Consider the following 19,124-nt stretch of genomic DNA (forward strand, 5'->3'; position numbering starts at 1 on the left):
ATTGCATTTTATCCACGTCAGTGGTTCTCTGCAGCCTGCTGTGTTTCAGTCATACCAGCTGGTTATTTGCAGTGATGTTCCAGGTGTAAATCAATCCCACAGCTCAAATGAAACCCAGCAGCTCTGAGAAGGAGGATTAAAAAACACTCATCTCTCACAATCAAACTGCTTCATGTCCTAAATCTGATTTTTACGGTCGTTGCATGACACATAAAAAAAAATTATTTTATAAAAAATGTGCTTGCAGCTTATCACTGCTCATTAGCTGATGATATCTGAATGATCTGGCTTTGGTTTTTAAGGAATTTGACAGGACTTCAATGGATCTGAACGAGATCTGATCTGATCTTAATGTAATTGTGTCATCATCAAGTCTGAAACACTGTCAGCAAGAACTATTGATACTGAGGATTTCTGGGTGTGTGCTTGAGTTGGACTGAAGATACATGTGTCGACGTTGAATTGTGTCAGCAGTAGAAATAGGAGCTCTGTAACCATGACACTTAACCAACTTTTAAAGGATCCAAGAAACAGTTTAACTTCCATAAAGATAAAAAACACAAGCGTTAAAGTCCATAAAATCCTTATTAGTCATTGTTTTTCATCTTTAAATCTTGACTCTTTGCCCCATCCTTGAAGAGCACCTGATTTCTTTTTACAGCTAACTACAAAGAGCCTTAACCCAGTGCAGCACTCCCTATTTTTTTCCCTATTATCAGTTTAACTTCCTGTTTGTCACTTCCATCAGCTGAGAAAGCATGGTACGGCGCCAAGCTCTGTCCCTGACCCTTTAAAACTCCCCCATAATAGCTGGTCAGTCATGATGCGGCTTTGTTTGTCAAGACAGTTTCTGTCATTTAACATCCTACAGGGAACTGAAAAATGCTGACAGAATAAACCATAAAACATCTTCAGTTATTCAGACTCATGTTTCAAAACTATTAGATCATAATTACACAATCTGACACCAAACATAATGCTGTAACTCTAAACTTTAATTAAAAAAACATTAACTTCAATTCAAATACAACATCTGTAATTGAGATAGTAGTAGTACATATAAAATAAAACCTGTCTGTATCACATAATGTAGAGATTTAGTGTGAGATGATACAGTTTAAAAACAGCTTGAACTCCTGATTGGACGCACATTCCCATCGCCTTGAATTGATGCAGCATGAGGTAAGACAAACAGACTTTCCAAAGCTTGTTCCATGATCATAATACAGCACGACAACATCACACAAACATTTGCCAGGACTCTGTCCTCTGGAAGGCTTTCCTAAACACCAGCCGCAGAAAAACGCTTCATCTTCCCTGCCCTGTCAGCAGGAGGAGAGCTGATGACAACAATGCGCCGGTCTATGTCTTTATTTGGGGTTGGAGCACAGGACGGAGTCTTCACTAGGGGCTATGTGTCACACACAGCTCAAGGGCTTAACGCCAGTTTGACTCATCCGTGTTCTGTAAATACAGAGGCCATGTGCTGGTGTGTGTGTGTGTTTAGACTTGTGATTCGCAGGGTGTATATCGTATTTTAAATGGCCAGGCCACTGTTGCCCCATACAACGTGTACATGAGGCTTAATGTGAGTCTGACTGCAGCATCACTGCTGTCGTCCTGCTGTAAATGACCTTTTTTTTTATATATATATCTATATTTAAATTTTTATATTTTTATATTTTTATTATATAGTATTATATATATTATATATTTTTTAGACAACTGTAGTACCGCACAGATGGAAACGTGCATCTACTCATGGGTAAGAGGCTCATGTTCATGACAGCCTGAGATGTAAACATTAATGGCATCCTCCTCGGCTGAGCTGTAGCGTTAGCTAGCTCAGTGGTGCTAGCAGTATCAAACTAAAGCCCTTTTTACACAGAGATCGTCACAGAAGGCCACCACGAAGTCCCTCCTTTACACTGTCATGTATTTTTAAACAGAACCAAACAAAGGAGGCATAATGCTGCCCCAGTGTGTGATTTTAGGTAACATGCCGGCATTGTGGAAGAAACAGAGGCGTGACGGCCTGATGTGTAACACAACAGTGTCTACCTCTAGTGTGACATATTACATAGGCTGTGTGTTGGCACTGTTGAACACAAATAAAGGCATAACTTGGCAATAACAATCATTTACTGTCCCTGTTAGATGGCAACTGATCCTGTCCTCTGCTTGGAGAGTGAGGAACTCGAGGGTGTCATTGTCTCCCCACTTTGCGGGCATTTTTGTCCACTGTTCTTCTTCTTCGAGTTAGCTGCTAACTGCTTCTAGCTGCTTTTAAAATCTCCTGGCAGTGGGTGGCATACATAACTTCCCACCCATCCCATCCGTGGTCCCGTCTTGATGGCTGTCCCTTTCGACAAACTGTTATTACCTTCACTGCCAGTTTAAAGGCGGGACAACTCTGTCCCCCCATTCTACAATTGTTACCTCTCTCAGTGACAGCTTACCGGCTCCAAACCGTAGCTGGGAACACGCTGGCTTATTAGCTGGTAGCTAGCTTCTAGCGGTCCAGACCACTCTGCAGAGTGAAGGGTGGTGAGGCGTTCAGGTGCCATTCACCAACAATGACTTTATTGCAATCTGAACCACAAAACAACAAACATGGCCTTCTTATGAGGTTTAGCCATAGCCCTGAGTTTATCTAGACACTTAATTCTGCTGATTATCATCACTCTTTGCCGCATGCCATCTTCACCATGACACTGAAAGCTGCTTCCTCCCGTACGCACACTGAAGTACACACGGGTTACCCACAAGGCCACCGCCCTTAAAGGGGAAAAAGGGTCTGTAGCATGATTGTACCATTTATAAAGAATGGCAAGGTGGAATAATGGTGTAATATTCCTGCTTTGATCAGGCAGTGCAAAGGGGGCTTAGGAAGTACACTTCCTTCTGTGCAGTGAAACAGTTGGTGGGTATAGCTCAGTAGAAAGAAAATAGTTCCTACATGAAACTGATCACAACAAGGTCTGTGGATTATCTTTAGTAACTGAGTCATGATTTCTAGAAAGAGACATTGCTGTTGAGTTCTTCAAAAAGCTGAGTGCCATGTAGTTCCATTATAGTGGAGAGAAGGCTGATAGCTCTGCAGCCGATACATCCAACACTCAGCAACTCACACTAAAACAATCTAGATTGATAAATACACTGTAGGTGACAGGCCAAATATGTATTTTTGATTTAGGGGTGAACTGCCCCTTTAATGTTGCTTATATCAGTCAAATTTTAAAAGCTTTGATCAATGCTTTGCATCTACAGAAACAGACATCTGATAAATATTTTAACAAGTGGTCCTCTAATGTTTAGAGATACACCCAACAGTTTATTTATCCAGTCAACCATGGAACTGAACCAACCACACTAACATTCTGTTCTTGAAATGGTTGCACTTAAATGCAACTAATACGCATGTTTAACACATTGCTGTGGACAAAACAACAGTTTTTAAATCTTGCAACCTGTTAATAAGTGATGCACCTCATATCACAAGCCATGTGCGTCAATGACAAACTAATCACAGAGTCCTGCCCTCCTGTCATAAACTCAGTTAAACATTAAGGAATGAAAAACACCAGGACACTGCAGGCTAACTGATGCAGTGTGAAGCTACTTTCACTTTTTTATGTCGTTTTGCTGAAGTGAATGTCTTTTTTAAGGCCTTAATTTTTAATAGGAGACACTAACCAGACTGCTTCTACCGTACAGTACATGCACTTTTACGTAAAAGGGTTTGTGTACTTTCTGGTACTTTCTTGGAAAGTGGCAGGGTGGATTATTAGCAGACAGCGCTGCAGCAGGGTTTCTTAATCTTCACCCTGTTTCTGGAAGATCTCCATGTGACAAGTGGTCTTTGTTTCCCAAAACAGACAGCGAGGCAGTCCCCTCACTTTTAGCATTTTTAGTTCAGTCATAATTCAAGAGCCAAAGAAACAAAAGAAACACTATGTAACTTTTAAGATATTTTGTTGTTTTTCTGACCTTTCAGTCAGTCTCAACAAAAACAATGTTACAGACTGAATGTGATCGCACAGCATCTTACTCTATAATGTGTTTTTTAATGGCTATTACTTTATCACTCTCTCCCATCCTCCCCCATTTATCAGGGCGCTGCAGAGAATGTTTTGTTACTGGTGGAAACTAGTGAATCAGGCTGTTACTGTAGGTCCCACAGTGAGGACAGCTGAGAGGATCATTGTGGCCGTTTACAAAAAGCCTCCAACATTAAAAAGGACGCCATAGTCATTAAAGGTTATCCAGATTCAGCTTTCACAATTAAAGCTAGTTTTAAATGTGGATAAAATTCAGGTTATGCATTCTCAAATGGAGAGGATGAAGCCTGTGAACACTCCTGATGTTATCACCGCTCATGGAAAGCAGTTAGAGGTTGTCACTTGTTACAAATATCTCGGTATTTGGCTTGAGACTGATTGCTGCTATGTTTTTACAGGTTCTGGATTATGGTGATCTGTTGAACACAAATGCATCTGCACATTGTTTCCACATGTTAGATACTGCATATGAGATTTGTTACAAATTATAAAGCCTTTGCTCATCACTGTAGCTTTATTCCAGGGCTGGCTGGCCTTCTCTGACCTTTCGTAAGCTCAGTCACTGGTATTTGTTCATTTATAAAGCCGTACTGGGTAAACTCTCTTCGTACATTTGTACTTCGATTGAACAGAGATCTGACTGTAGCTATAATCTGAGATCTCACGACTTAGTTTTGTTGTCTGTTCCCAGTGCACAGTCTGAGCTGGGGAAGAAAGCTTTTATGTGCTCTGCTCCTCTCACTTGGAATAACCTTCAAAAACAGTTGAAACTACGTGAATTGGTCTCTCTGCCTGATTTTAAAGCTCTCATAAGTACAAGAGTGAATGAGTTGGTTGGTTCTTGTCATTGTGTGTAGGTGTTCTAATATTTCTACATGTTACTGTGCATCTTTTATGTTTTTTATTGTGTGGTTGTTTGGCTGTAATCTTTTGTGTGCTGCTGTCTTGGTCAGGTCTCCCTTGTAAAAGAGATGGTTGATCTCAATGGGACCTACGTGGTTAAATATGGGTTAAATACATAAATTAATTAAAGGTCCCATGTGTAGGATTTAGGGGATATACTGGCAGAAATTGAATATAATTTAATAATAATGATAACTTTATAGCACAATTCATGCATAAAATGCAGTGCTGAACATAAAAGACAATCAAGACATTTTTGATAAAGAAAAAAAGATGATTAAAAACATATAATAAAATAATAATAATAATAATAATAATAATACATAAACAAAAAAATAAATGACAAAAGAGAAAGAAAAATTCAGGTAAAACTACAGGTTAAGATAAGATAAAACAACCATCAGTTAAAAATACTTTTCTTGAGAAAGCAATGGTAAAAAGATGTGTTTTAAGATAGAGCCCCTAAAACCTTCAGGCAGACTGTTCTAGAGTTTAGGGACATAGTTAATAATAATAATAATAATAATACATTTTATTTAAAAAGCCCCTTTCTCAACACTCAAGGACACTTACAGAGCATTAAAAACACAATTAAATCACAATTAAACTACGACTACGACCTGAGGGAGCGAGAGGGGGTGGCAATGTGGAGGAGATCAGACAGGTAGGGGGGGGGCGAGGTTGTGAATGGCCTTGAAAGTATACAGAAGGATTTTGTAATGGATTCTGAATTTGACTGGAAGCCAGTGAAGCTGCTGGAGGACAGGGGTGATGTGGTGAAAGGAGGGGGTTCTGGTAATAATGCGGGCTGCAGAGTTTTGGACCAGTTGAAGCTTATGGAGGGATTTGTGAGGGGCACCAACGAGGAGTGAGTTACAATAATCAATACGGGAGGTGACGAGGCTGTGGACCAGGATAGCCGTGGTGTGAGGGGTGAGGGAGAGGCGGAGACGGTTAATGTTTCATAGGTGGAAATATGCAGACCGGGTGATGTTATTGATGTGTGAGTGGAAAGACAGTGAGCTATCAAGCATGACACCCAGACTCTTAACTTGAGGGGAGGGGGACACTGTGGAACTGTCAGTAGTGAGGAAGAAACTGTCAGTTTTGGATAAAGTGGATTTGGTACTGACCAGGAGGAGTTCTGTTTTATCAGGGTTGAGTCTGAGGAAGTTGGAGGTGAACCAGGATTTAATTTCTGAGAGGCAGTGGGTGAGGGAGGAGGGTGGAAGAGAGGTGTCGGGTTTACTGGATAAGTAGAGCTGGGTGTCATCCGCGAAGCAGTGAAAGTGAATACCAAATTTACAGAAAATATTGCCAAGTGGGAGGAGATAGATAATGAAGAGGAGGGGCCCCCTTCACTAAGTCCTGCCCCCGGATGCAGACTGGCCAATCATGACGTAGCATCGGGCCGGCTCAGACCAGGGTTCGAAAACAACACAGCTGCGCTCCATTGACTCTAATGCAGTCATTTCAGATTTCTTTCATTTTCGGGCTGGTTTTGTGGATTTGGAGCTAAATGTTGTGCCTGGGGCACGTCCTGTATTAATGATACTCGTTACCTGGAGAGGTTGGAAAAAGATATACGTTTCTTCCCTGTTCCAAAACCAAAATCAGACCCTGAAAAGTGTAGGGTTAGCTAGCTACTACTGAAGATATAGCCTACTGAATGTATACACATGCTGCTTTTGCTTTTTAATGATTATAACAGTGAAAAAAAGACCGACCCTGCTGTACAGGAACCAGTGAAGGGAAGCAGGGAAACTTTGCTGGTGTTCAACCAGCTTTGTGTCATCACATTGTGCGCAGATGAATGTTGTTTGACTTCCCCCAGAGATCCCTGCGTGTCCGGCGGCGGAGGTCTGAGTGCTGGCAACAACGTTCATCTGCACATAGTGCGATGCCACACAGCTGGTTCAATATCAGCAAAGTTTCCCTTTATATTCATTGTCTTGTGTGGTGATCAGCAGTGATGTGGTGGTTCACTTTTACACTGTGATCTGTAGCCTATAGTTCGGCTTTAGCTTCTAACTATCTTTGTCTTTTTAACTTGTTGTTGCTGCTGAGTCAGTTTGACATCCTGGATATATCCTTCAAACACAGACTGTAGACCCCTCTGTCTGCTTCTCTCTGGAATCACTGTTTCATTTTTCCAAAAAATATGGGAGTGCAGTTAGTTACAGTGTGGGCTCCATGCTTACTCTGACAGCATGTCTGACCATAACAAGGGGGGGGGGGCTTAGTGAAAGGTCAACTGACCAAGGCTGCCTCTCCGTATCTTTTAGTTCTGACCACTGGAACAATCAAAGGTTTAAGTCAGAGGATCTTAGGGACCTAGCAGGCACATTTATCTTGATCATATCAGACCGATAAGTTGGAGCAAAGCCATGTAGTGAACTAAAAGCCAATAAAGGAATTTTAAAATTAATTCTGTTACCTGTCTGTCACAGAATTAATTTTAAAATTAATTCTGTGACAGACAGGTAACCAAAGCGATGATTTTAAGATTGGAGTAATGTCTGGTTTTTGTCAGAACATATGCTGCTGCATTCTATACAAGCTGTAATTCACTTTCTGAGTCCACCAGAGAGAAGAGTGTTACAATAGTCCAGTCGGCTGGAAAAAAAAAAGGCATGAATCAACTTTTCTGTATGGGAGAGAAACAGTCTGATTCTCGCAATATTCCTGAAGTGATAAAACCACACTTTAGTCACATTTCTAATGTGTTGTTCAAAGTTCAGGTCAGGGTCAGTGATAACACCAAGGTTTTTCCATGTTCCTTGGTGTTCAGTGCAAATGTTTCCAGGTGGTTAGACAGTTCTCTCTCCACTCCACCAATCTTCTTACTGAAAGAAGTTCTTATCCAAACGCAAACTTATGCCAGATATATATGCAGTCAGGTTATTGATTGAACTATAGTCATTTGATTTTACAGAGATTTATTGTTGCGTGTCATCTGCGTAATTATAGAAATGAATGTTGTGATTTCTAATAATATTGCCGAGTGGTAGTATATACAGACTGAAGAGAACTGGGCCTGAAATAGAGACCTGTGGGACACCACATGCAAACAGGGATTTTTTCTAAAATCTTAGAAGAGGCAGGTTGGAGATTGGTCTGTAATTAGACAAGACAGAACAATCAGTGTTGTCTTTTTTAAGGAGTGGTTTATTTAAAGTTTTTTTAAAAAGTAGTTGGAATGGGATCTAGAGCACAGGTAGATGATTTTAGCTCACAGACAACTCTCTTTATTGTTTCCATGCCATGGTTATTGTTCAGAAAGCACTGCCAACGCAAATGTTATAATTTACACCTGAGGCTGATGCTGCTGTTATACATGCCACGCACGTCATGCCTCTTTTGCTTCCATGATGCCGGCATGCTGTTGAAAATCACATTGTTTGGTGCTGTGCAAAAATGCAATGGTGACATAAAGGAGGGACTTTGTAGCAGCTCTATAGTCTGATCTCTCTGTGTAAAAAGGGCTCATGTATGCTCATCTTTTTTTCTGATCCAGACGTTCTGAAGGTTTCTACCAGGAGCCAAATTATCGGTAGAGGTCTCCTCCTCTCCAAAACAAACAAATCCAGTGATTTAAACTGGTTAAAAAACACCAAATAAGCAGTTTCACATTTTTCCGATGCTGCTTATCACAGAGTGGAGATAGCTAACATGAAAATGTGATTGGCCCTATGTCGAGCCAGTGTTTGGTTTTTGCATTCTGGACTGCTGTAGAAACATGGTGGTGCAACATGCCAACTCCATGGAAAAGGACCAGGCCCCCAGGGAGTGTGCCCTTGGTACTACAATTTCTGGGGTCCATCACATGATGCCATTAGGCCCAAAAGGAATTTTTCCCAGACTTACACTGGGACAGAGACGTCTGTAAATCAGTGGATATATATTTTTGGCATCACCACACCCACCAAATGATTTGTTTCACTTTCAGGATTTGATCTATTTGGTCCAATAATACTTGGAAAGTTTAGAGGAGCCACAAGATTAAATCATTTTATCCCCATTTAAGTTAACAAAGCACTAAACTGAAGTATCCAGCCTGGCCGGCTGAAGTCTCTAGTGCTCTTACTCTATGAGCCCATTGATGCAGAAGCAGCACTGATCATCCAGGTAATTTCATTCCATGGAAACAAAGCCTCTTTGGCACCACTGAGCAACTTTCTCAAGAATGTCCTGCTTTCAATGCTGCGTCCAGGTCTCTTAATACGTCCATACAAAGGACTCAGTCCCTATGTAGATATGAAGGACTTATTCTAAGGTAATGAAAACACAATGATTCTTATTTTCAGGTGATTATATATCCCCCTCAACCCTCCCCACTGGACCGTTAATGCAAGGATTATTAGTTTGAAATGCATTAAGTGGCACCCACTCTGAGCTACAGTTCTGCCTTTCCCTGCTCCATTCACACCTAATTGTTGGGATCAGGTGTGTTCAGCTAATTGTTGGGGCCCTCCAGGACTGGTAGCTGGAACCATGGTAGGCTACAGATGCTTTTAGTGTAAGCAATATTAAAACATGTACACTGTGTAATACTTGAGAGTGAATACACTGTTAAAGGGGTAGTTCAGTTTTTTTGAGGTGGAGTTGTATGTGGTAGGCTACTTATCCATAATCAGTATATACAGTAGATATCAGTTTTTCTCTGGTTTTGAAGACAGAGATAGAACAGCTTAATTTTTCCATTGGAAATCAGTGTCTGACATTGAGGTGAAGCAGTGAAAATGCTCTTAATATAGTGTACACTTGAACTGATTTTGATTTCTTTCAGGTGAGACTTTTTAAGTGGTTAAAATTAATTTTGTTTGGTATCGTTGTTAACTCACCTGTCTGTAAAACCATGTGAGCATGTCAAAAACTTGGATGTGATTTTAGACGCTGATCTTATCTTCCAGAAGCACATCTCTAATATTATAGACAGTCTCTGTCCTTCTCCTGTGTAATAGACTGCCCTTTATAAACTCCAAAATATATCAAAAGTTATATGCTTCTTGTCTCAGTAAGACTCTGAAAAGCTGGTTCACGCTTTCATTTTCAGTTTGCTGTATTACTGTAATGGACTTTTTTGCTGAAACTGACAAAGCAGACATTAAATAAACTCTAGCTTATTCAGTGTGCAGCAGCCAGAGCTTTGATTTCTCCTAGCTGTTTGGGATCAGTAGGACCTGATAAGTATAAAAAACTAAACATTGTGAACAATAATTAAGTCCCAATATCCTCAAATGAGATGATAATAAAGCCCCAATGTCTTGAAATGAGTACTTTCTCATTAATAACGTCTTAGCTTGTTGCTAAAATTGGTCAAATTTGTTGGAATATCAAACTACAAATATTAGTAAACATAAATAAACAAGTTTCAACCATAAAATGTGATCAGGTTTTGTAACTTTTCCACTTTTGTGTTGGGGTGGGCTGCAGACTGACTTGGTAGAGATGGCTGCCATCTTGTTTTTACATGGATTAGCATATTGTGGTCTTACTACCACTAGATGGCACAAAAAAGTGTCCACGAACGAGGACAACAGGTCTCAGTTAAGCAGAATGAAGTATAAGGTGTAGCAAACCCAAAATGTGATATCCTCATATGGGGACACAGGGTCTGACTTATTGCTGACCCCTTCACAGCAGTAGATTGTGCAGCTTCCATTTTGGACTCTAGCCTGTTTCTCCTAACCAAAGAGCATGGATACCAAGAGGTGAAGCTCAATAGAACGCCCCATAGCAACAGACTCGCCCATGGTTTCATCCTACCGCCGCCATTTTGGACTGTCAGCAGACCGCAGCAGACCTGCTTGCATACAAAAACACACCGACAAACTGAAGTATATCGCTATTAATTATGCTTACAATGCTGCTCACCTCATGATAGCTTGGTCACAGCTGCTTTTTCACGTTTTTGTAACGCAAAATATAGACTTTAAAAAAAAACAAAACAAAGAAAAACGGCCTAGATGGCATCTCTACATATTACATCCACTTATGAGAAGATTAACTTAATTACTCCTTCAAAATCACCCCATAAGCCAATCTACCAAAAACTAAAAAACAAAATAAAAAATAAATATTTTAACTAGAAACACATTAATGGCGACGTCACATAGTCAGGAATAAATATTTATTTACAGTTTGTACAGTAAGGGGACAGTAATAATAATAATAATAATAATAATAATATATAGGCTATTTTAATATGATATTTTAATGCTAAAGCATTAATCAATTCAGATATAAATGGTCCATGAGGCCATATATATATGTATATGTATGTACACATACATATCATTTAAGTGTTATCTTCTCTCCAAAACTGGCATATTAAATTGATATTAAAACACCTCAGGGGTTAAACTTACACCTCAGGAGTTCTTACCTGTCGGGATCCTTCGGGAAACAGTGGAAGGCCAGGTGCGGAGTGTTCCACTAATAGTTGTTGCAGTTAATTGCACTACACTGTTTTCTTTTACTTTTTTTCTCCTCTCTCCTTGACATCTTACATGTTGTCTGGGCACAACAGTCCAAGCTCAACAGTCCAAAATGGTGGCAGCGCTACCGCAGGGCCCCTAGTGGCTGTTGGCAAAAATTCAACGGAGCTTCGCCTCTTGGTATCCATGCTCTTTGTCCTAACTGGGAACATGCCGACCGCCATCTACTGTATGTAACATATAGCCTGGAAATCCAGACCCAAATCTAGAAAGATTTAGGGTCTGGCCATGAGTAATGAAAATGGCCCAACTCGAGGGGCGGCACCAAGCATGCATTTGTAAATATCACTGTACGCAATTGGATAACACTACGACCAATCAGAACAATACACGGGGGGACGTATCCAGAGCTTAGCTACCAGTGGAGCTAACTGGTAGATTAGGCTCTTTCCGTATCCTGTCGGCAAAACAGCAAAAACGTCCTTCTTGCAAAGGAAAGATTCGAGCGCCGTCTTCTGTTCCTCTTTTAGAGAAAAAGCCAAGTCTAACTCGTTCATTGTAGCGGCCAAAGCCATTTCAAACAGCTGGTGTTCATCCGTAGCTATCTTGCAACGTTTACTCACTGATTCCGGACTTTGTCGTTGCAGCGCTATCGTCATCTGTTTAGCTTGCCTCTGGCCCGCCTATATCAGACACACCGATGTGATTGGTGCAGCTCAGTTTCTTGGGCATGGGTAATGAGCATTATTACTGATTGCCAGAGTGACTCGCTGAGCAAATTCAAATTGTGCTCTCGCGAGAACTCTGGATTTCCAGGGTATGTGACATACTGTTAATGGATGAGAATTCAATACGACCCCATTTAAAAAAAAATTGAACTACCCCTTTAAAATCTCACCGGAGTCGGAAACATTTCTGCCTGTCTCCTCTTGACAGGGAGTCCTGAGTTTGTCGCCGTCTGGTGGCCACACAGGTAAACCACAGTGTGAGCGGATAGGGAGACACAGAGGGGAAGAAAGAGAGAGAGAGAGAGAGAGAGAGAGAGAGAGAGAGAGAGAGAGAGAGAGAGAGAGAGAGAGCGAAAGCACACAGAGTGGGATCTGCTGTCGACCTTTCAGACTGTACACATGAACGCAGAGAGCCTTTTTCACGCGTTTCCTCGCTATGTGCGACCCGGAGGTTTGTCAGAGTGAGCCGGCACAGCGTCAGCTCTGAGTCCGGAGGGGGGAAACAGGCTTTGTCATTGCGGGGATTTTTTTGTTTGACACAACTTGGCAGAGAAGTCGCTTGCTGCTGCTGCCGCCGGAGCTTGTTTGTTTGCAGAGAAAGTGTGAAACAAGTGTCAGAAAGAGAGCAACAGATGTTTCTGGTGGATATGCGGCCGGCTGAGGAATGAGAGCAGCGGCGAGGCACCGGCGGCCCTTCCAGCGGTTCTGCTGCTGTGGAGTCGGAGTGGTCGCCGTCATTTGGCTCGCACAGGTCATCCAGGCACCAGGTGAGACCTTAATATAGACATACGGGCTGCGCGCGCCTGCGTGCGTGCACAATAATCCTATGGACATTCTTTGGATATACACTGGAAAATTAATATTCTTTTAATATAATAGTCTTAAACATGCAGCACTTATTGATAAGTACACACAGTGTACACAATATGAATGTTGAATTTACATGAATGTATAGATCTGATTTTATGTGTGCAGCTATCAGGAGCCCACATTTTACACTGATGCTAGACCTAAAGTTTGATTTGCTGTATTAAATTCAGTATCTTATCAAGAGAAAAGGAAATTGTAGAAATATTTATCATCACACAATTAAAAACAGACCAATATTGTCTCAGTGAAGACCCACATTTGTTATACTAGCAGAAAATGCTGCATTATCCATATATTCAGAGCACAACATGTAGTGCTTTGTCTTCATTTGGACCTCTAATATACTTCCATTTCCTCTTATCCATGGATATAAAATTGTTTTTTCTATATATGCAGTGTCTTGTATTGGAATATCCCTGTAAATATTATTGTAGACAGGAGCTGCATTTAGCTGTCTAGCAAAGACCAGAGGTGCAAAACTTGACCACAGTCCAGCATTGTGCCATTTTTGGAGGCAAATATTGTCCTCAAAGTAACAAACAGTGCTGCAGCTGAATCATGCTTCTAAATATTTAAATGAGTGGTTTCCAACATGCCCATCTCCTAGCGTCTGTCCCTCTGGCCTTGCTCCACTCACACTGCAGAAAGGTGACAGTTTGGTGATTACATAAAGCAGACAGAAATCGTGGCTTGTATAAATCCAATCATAGGGGATAAGTTCGGTTATGGGTTGGTGGAGATTGAGCGAGGTTATTTTAGCTTTGTCTCAGCAGAAACACTATATAAGACATGTTGGATACAATTTTTTGTGGACATATCCTTAGATACTGCCCTTGCTGGCCTTTTCACAACAATGTGTTTTTCATTCTCTGTATGTATGCATCTAAAGGCATCTCCCCTCTAGCTCATTATCCTCTCATCATCTTTGCTGATGCAGTCACACACTGTCGCACACAATCAGTGGTGTAGTGGAGGGTACACGCAGGGTTTATGGGGTACACCCACATCATTTTCTGGCCATTTACAGTTTTATATATAGGTATGTATGAGGGGGAGAGTATACCCACCTCCTCCTTGGTAATCTACCCATCTACCTAGCAGTACACCCACCGTATCACTACCACTACACCCCTGCACACACCCATCAGCAGCCTCTGTCCTTCTCCTGTGTGTGTTATAATGAAATGAATCGTTGAACTTTTCATATCAGGAGTGTCTGATTTACAACCAGGTTTCATCCTAGTATTGCAAGCAGGCCCTTCATGGAAGAGTGTCCCGGTGAATGAGCCGTGTCATTAATATTTATACTTCACCTTTAAATTATGAGTGTGCCATCAACCAGAAGAGGTTTTTTGAACCGAGATCAAGGCCGCTCAACTTAAACCATATAAAAGCACAGGGCAAGGCATGTGGTCTGCTGTTTGTAATGGCGACAGGCAGGTTACTCTCTCGCAATGCTTGGAAAATATTACACATACTGTAGCATCCTGAATACCGCTGCTTGTAGAGCCATTTATGGATGTGCTGAACCAACACACCAATAATATCAGTCTGATTCTAGAAAAAAAACCCACTGGATTGGATATTGAAAAATATAAGTTAAAATCACAATAAAAATGTAGGCTTGTATTATGAGTTGTAAGGACAACAGTCTCAAGACGAAACATTTCAGAAGCAAAAAACATTGTTGGAAGCAATAAATTAATTCAACAAACTGCTTTGCTGAAGATAACCAACCATTTCATGGGGTTTTAATGCTTAACTAAACATTTCAAGCCTTACTGGCCAACATTTTATCTCTAAGATAGCTGTCCCTCGTCTGTACAAGCGAGTGGATTCCTTTTAGAAACATTTATAAAATGCAGTAGCAGTGAGTCCAAGAGCTGACACTTAATGATGTGTGTCCCATGTTTTGGCTCTGTCTGACAACACAATGGATAGACTGAAGTTCAGCATTTATTGAAAAGCTTAGACAGTTTCCATTACGACAAAAATAAAATGCTTTTTGTACAGTTAAGTAGATAATAAATCTGCAACAACTGATTGTTTGGTCTCATGGGGGCTGTGGAAAAAATATTACAAATCATCTTTTAAGGTTAAAAGAGCAAAAGGGCAGGTGTGAACACAGCAATTGACTCGGGTGTGCACCAAAACAACCGGGCCGAGACCTTCTTGACATGGTGGTCTCACTACAGTGAACAAATGAACTCTGCTGCGGTTCGTTTGTGGTGAGAACGTGTTCCGACCTCGATTTGAACAAACTGCAGTCACATTACGCATTGTTTGGGTTAAACAGGCATGATCATGTTCGGTCCCGGAGGATTTTCCTTTACTGCCTTTTTTCTAGCTGGAGCCGCGCCTCGTTTTCAAACTGTATGGTTTGACTAAAATGAACAATGACAGCAATATAGTCCACGATGAGCAGCGCTAAAATCAACCTGCATAGTTGTCCCTCCATTGTGACATTAGAAAGTGTCACATTTATCTTGCAAGTGTACTCTTCTTCAACATTTTGTTTACTTCCTGGATTTTTCCTGGAAATTCTGACCAATCAAGAGCAGCTTTCTCGTGCAAGCCTTTTTATCTGGTCCACTTGTAAATGCTGCCGTGAGAACAAGAACCACATCTAGGCAATTATACAATTTTGTAACACAATTAGTCCCTGATTCGGACCAAAGCAAGACAACTCTAGGTCTGAACGCACCCTAAGTTTAATATTTACTCTACTTGTATCTCTGTTTTTGGTCTCCACCACCTCCTGGGGAATATCTGACTCTTTAGCTGCCAAATGCTCCACTACGTTCACCAGCTAGTCACTATCTTTGTCTGCCTGTCAATTGGTGCTGAGCAGGTAGTGTACAGTCAGTTTATCAGCTGAAGCCACTGCTTGTTGCGACAGGAAACAAAGTTGAAAAGAAAGGGGGTAAACTTGGCTGTGTGCTCAAAAACAAACAGGATAAAATAATTTAAAATGCTCATTAAAACAGAGAGAAAATACAGAGTCAGGTGATGATTCTCATTGTAGGTTTGTCAGTACGAGCGACCCCTTAATATACTTAGTTGTCATGTGATCCATTGCTAATTGAAAAGTATTGATTATAGCTACTTTAAAGTCTGTAGAATTTAAACATTTCTGACTTTGGCGCCCTTCAGTGGGTTTCCACCAGTTTGACAAATTTTTCTACACACAAAAAACTCAGAATGATGTTATCAGTATAATTGGAAAATTGCTCACATGAATGTGTTAGTGTCTAGAGAGGAAATAAATTGGTATTGAATCTCTATTGACACAATGTTGTGGTATCAATATTGGTATTGAAGAAGTTGAATCAAGCCATAGTATCTGTTCCCCTAAAAAAATGTCCCAACTGAATTGAGAACTCTACAAAGGAAGAAAAAATGGCCACACAATTTGGTTTTGATCCAGTACCAACTAATACGAAGCCAGAATCGGCAATACTTTTTATTATTAAAATGGCTCATGCACTTTTATGTCCGGGAAAGCAGTGTGTCATGATTTATGAGTTGAATCATAAATCAGTTTAAGAAACAGCTCCTAATGACCAATTACAGTTGAAAATGTAACACTAACCAATGCTGAAGATCTGATTTGGCTAATTTCTCTAGGCTACTATATTCCTGGATATTCCTCCCCTTAGCCTCTGTGAACACACTCTGCCAGTGAACTCAGTCTCTGTGTGAGAGGTCTGGATGCTGAGGCATGTCCCTCCTCCTCCTCCTCCTCCTCCCCTCTTTTCAGTTTCAGCTCCAAGATCTCTTTCTCATGTTTTTTCCCTCTTTCATTAAGCCATCACTGCTATATGTGTCTAATTAAACTTGTCAGGCTCGGACACACTTTCCACATTGAACGTAAGTGGACAGCTATGGTCACGTGGACGTGCTCACGTTTCTAATCATGATACAATTGAGGGTCCATGTCAGCCCCTAGTAGTCAACAGGAGGGCTGGGAGGTGAGCTTGCGACTGCTGACATCAGGTGAAAGTGAAACTAAGAAGACGCTGCTGGGTCTGGAGTAAGTAGTTTGAGTGTAGACAACACAAAAGCAGTGGAGAAGCAAAGTACATCCAATAGATGTGTTCACGACAACGGAACATTGTGTGCGCAGACGCTTTTACTCTTGAAATACAAATAAATACGACGTAGAAGAGAGACAATGATCTGAGTTTTGGTATTGATCCAAGTGATGCTCAGATCAGTTTTCAAGATTTTGATCGATATTTTGGTAGAAAAAACAACCGTTTTTCATATATTTTATAATTCTTTTTATTCATATATGTGCATGTGACAGAAAAATCATTTTCATTGGCTCCTCCTAGTGCTCTTTATGGTATTTGCATGAATCCACCACGCCTGAACAAAAACAACCAATCAGAGCCAGGAGGAGTCTCTCACACAGTGTCAGTTACTGCTCGTGTACACGCCCTCATCTCCCATGCATGCTTGCGCTGAGTCAAGCTCTATTTTAAGCGTATCTTCAAGAGGAGTTTTGCCAGCACAACAGCTGAGAAACAATGACCAGCAATAAAAAACAGCTCATCCGTCCTCTGCTAACAACAGCGTACACAGCAGAGACAGACAACGAAAAGCTGGCTTTCACTTTCACAGGTCACAAGCACAAGCAGGGAGTGACACTGTGTTAGAGACTTCTCCTGGCTCTGATTGGTTGTTTTCATTCAGGCACAGAGGATCCTTGCAAATGCCATGAGGAGCACTTTTCCATTTTTTCATAGCACATCTGTCTCCTGTACTACTGTCAAGATATGGTGACGGTTTCAGCAAATATCACAGAAAGTTACTTTCATAAAAGTTACCCACTTACCCTTTAAAATCAGGATTTCTGAGAATTTCGTTGACTGAATGCCAATTTAGGACTCAGCATATGACTGAGGGCCACACAGGAGAAACGCATATGGCACTTCTACAGTAAACCGCTGACTTGTCAACCAAAAGCGCTATTATTAGCGAACATCACTAGCATTAGACCTTTTAACAGAGTGATCAGCATCATTTCGCTCCACTGTGTGATTTTAGACAGCATGCCAGCATGGCGGAATCAAATGAGGTGTGTCAGGTAACAGAATAAAGTCAGTCTCTAGTGTGACATATAGCATGTGTTTCATAAACAAAATAACAACGGCATTACCATGGCAATAACAATCTTTTACAGTCTGTGATATGGTGGCTGATCGCGTCTTCTGTTCGGAGAGCAAGGTTCTCCTGGACCTCGGTTTTCCCAATTTGCTGACACTGTTCTTATTCTTTGAGTTAGCTGCTGACTGCTAGCAGCTAATTTTTTAAATCCGCTGTGGTGGTTTGCATGCATGACACATCATTAAAACGTCACTCTTGTGTTCAGCTCCTGCCGTCTGTCCTGTTTTACAGAGGTCATTTTGGTACTGAGATGAGCCACTGAGCCACTGAGATGCCAGCTTAAAGGCGAGACAACTCTATCCCCTCATTCTGTGATTGTACTGTTTATACAGATTGGTGAAGAGGAATAAGGGCAGGATATTCCCACATTGATGAGGTAGTGTAAAAGTCACTGCTGATGACAGAATGTAACTTCTGCAATATCCGTGAGGTGCCACAGCTTTCTCCAAGTTATCATTTCTAACCTGAGAGAAGTTTTCTTTGTAGACTTTCTCCCAGAATGCCTGTTCTGACAGAAATCTATTTTAACCCAAACCACAACTTTTTCCCAAACCTTAACCAAGAGATCCCTTTCTTGAGGAAGATTTCTCCCAACTGTGGCTTGTTAAAGGGGCAGAGTTTGACTAAGTATCTGAGTAGTGTATTAAATGTAGGCATTTGAAAGTGAAAGTATTGTAATGTATCAATGATTAAAATATAATGCATACATTTCATGTCATGTTCAGGGGCCACGCAAAATGTTTCTGAGGACTGCCACTTGCCCGCAGGCCACATTTTGAACAACTCTGCTATAAAGCTATAGAACTGTACAAAGGAATAAAATGAAAATAAAAATGCAGTCAATATCAGGAATTTCAGTTGTTTTGCATCATGGGAAAAAAATTGCACTCATGATAGAATCCTGATTTGAGCTTTTGTCCACGCTGGCGTTTCTGAACTTGTCTCTGCCT

At 41.0% G+C, this 19,124-nt stretch overlaps 1 protein-coding gene across 1 annotated transcript in view; it reads left to right on the plus strand.

The window, feature by feature from the left end:
• The first annotated feature begins 12,503 nt into the window (after positions 1–12,503).
• Positions 12,504–19,124, plus strand: part of LOC125898372 (sodium/potassium/calcium exchanger 3) — a 39,277-nt gene continuing 32,656 nt past the window's right edge. Inside the window, exon 1 of the mRNA XM_049592158.1 lies at positions 12,504–12,899. Coding sequence (XP_049448115.1) covers positions 12,797–12,899 — 103 coding nt within the window. The 5' untranslated portion in view covers positions 12,504–12,796. The remainder of the gene's footprint in view (positions 12,900–19,124) is intronic.

Source organism: Epinephelus fuscoguttatus, linkage group LG12 (assembly GCF_011397635.1).
Source record: "Epinephelus fuscoguttatus linkage group LG12, E.fuscoguttatus.final_Chr_v1".
In the NCBI taxonomy this organism is placed as follows: Eukaryota; Metazoa; Chordata; class Actinopteri; order Perciformes; family Serranidae; genus Epinephelus; species Epinephelus fuscoguttatus.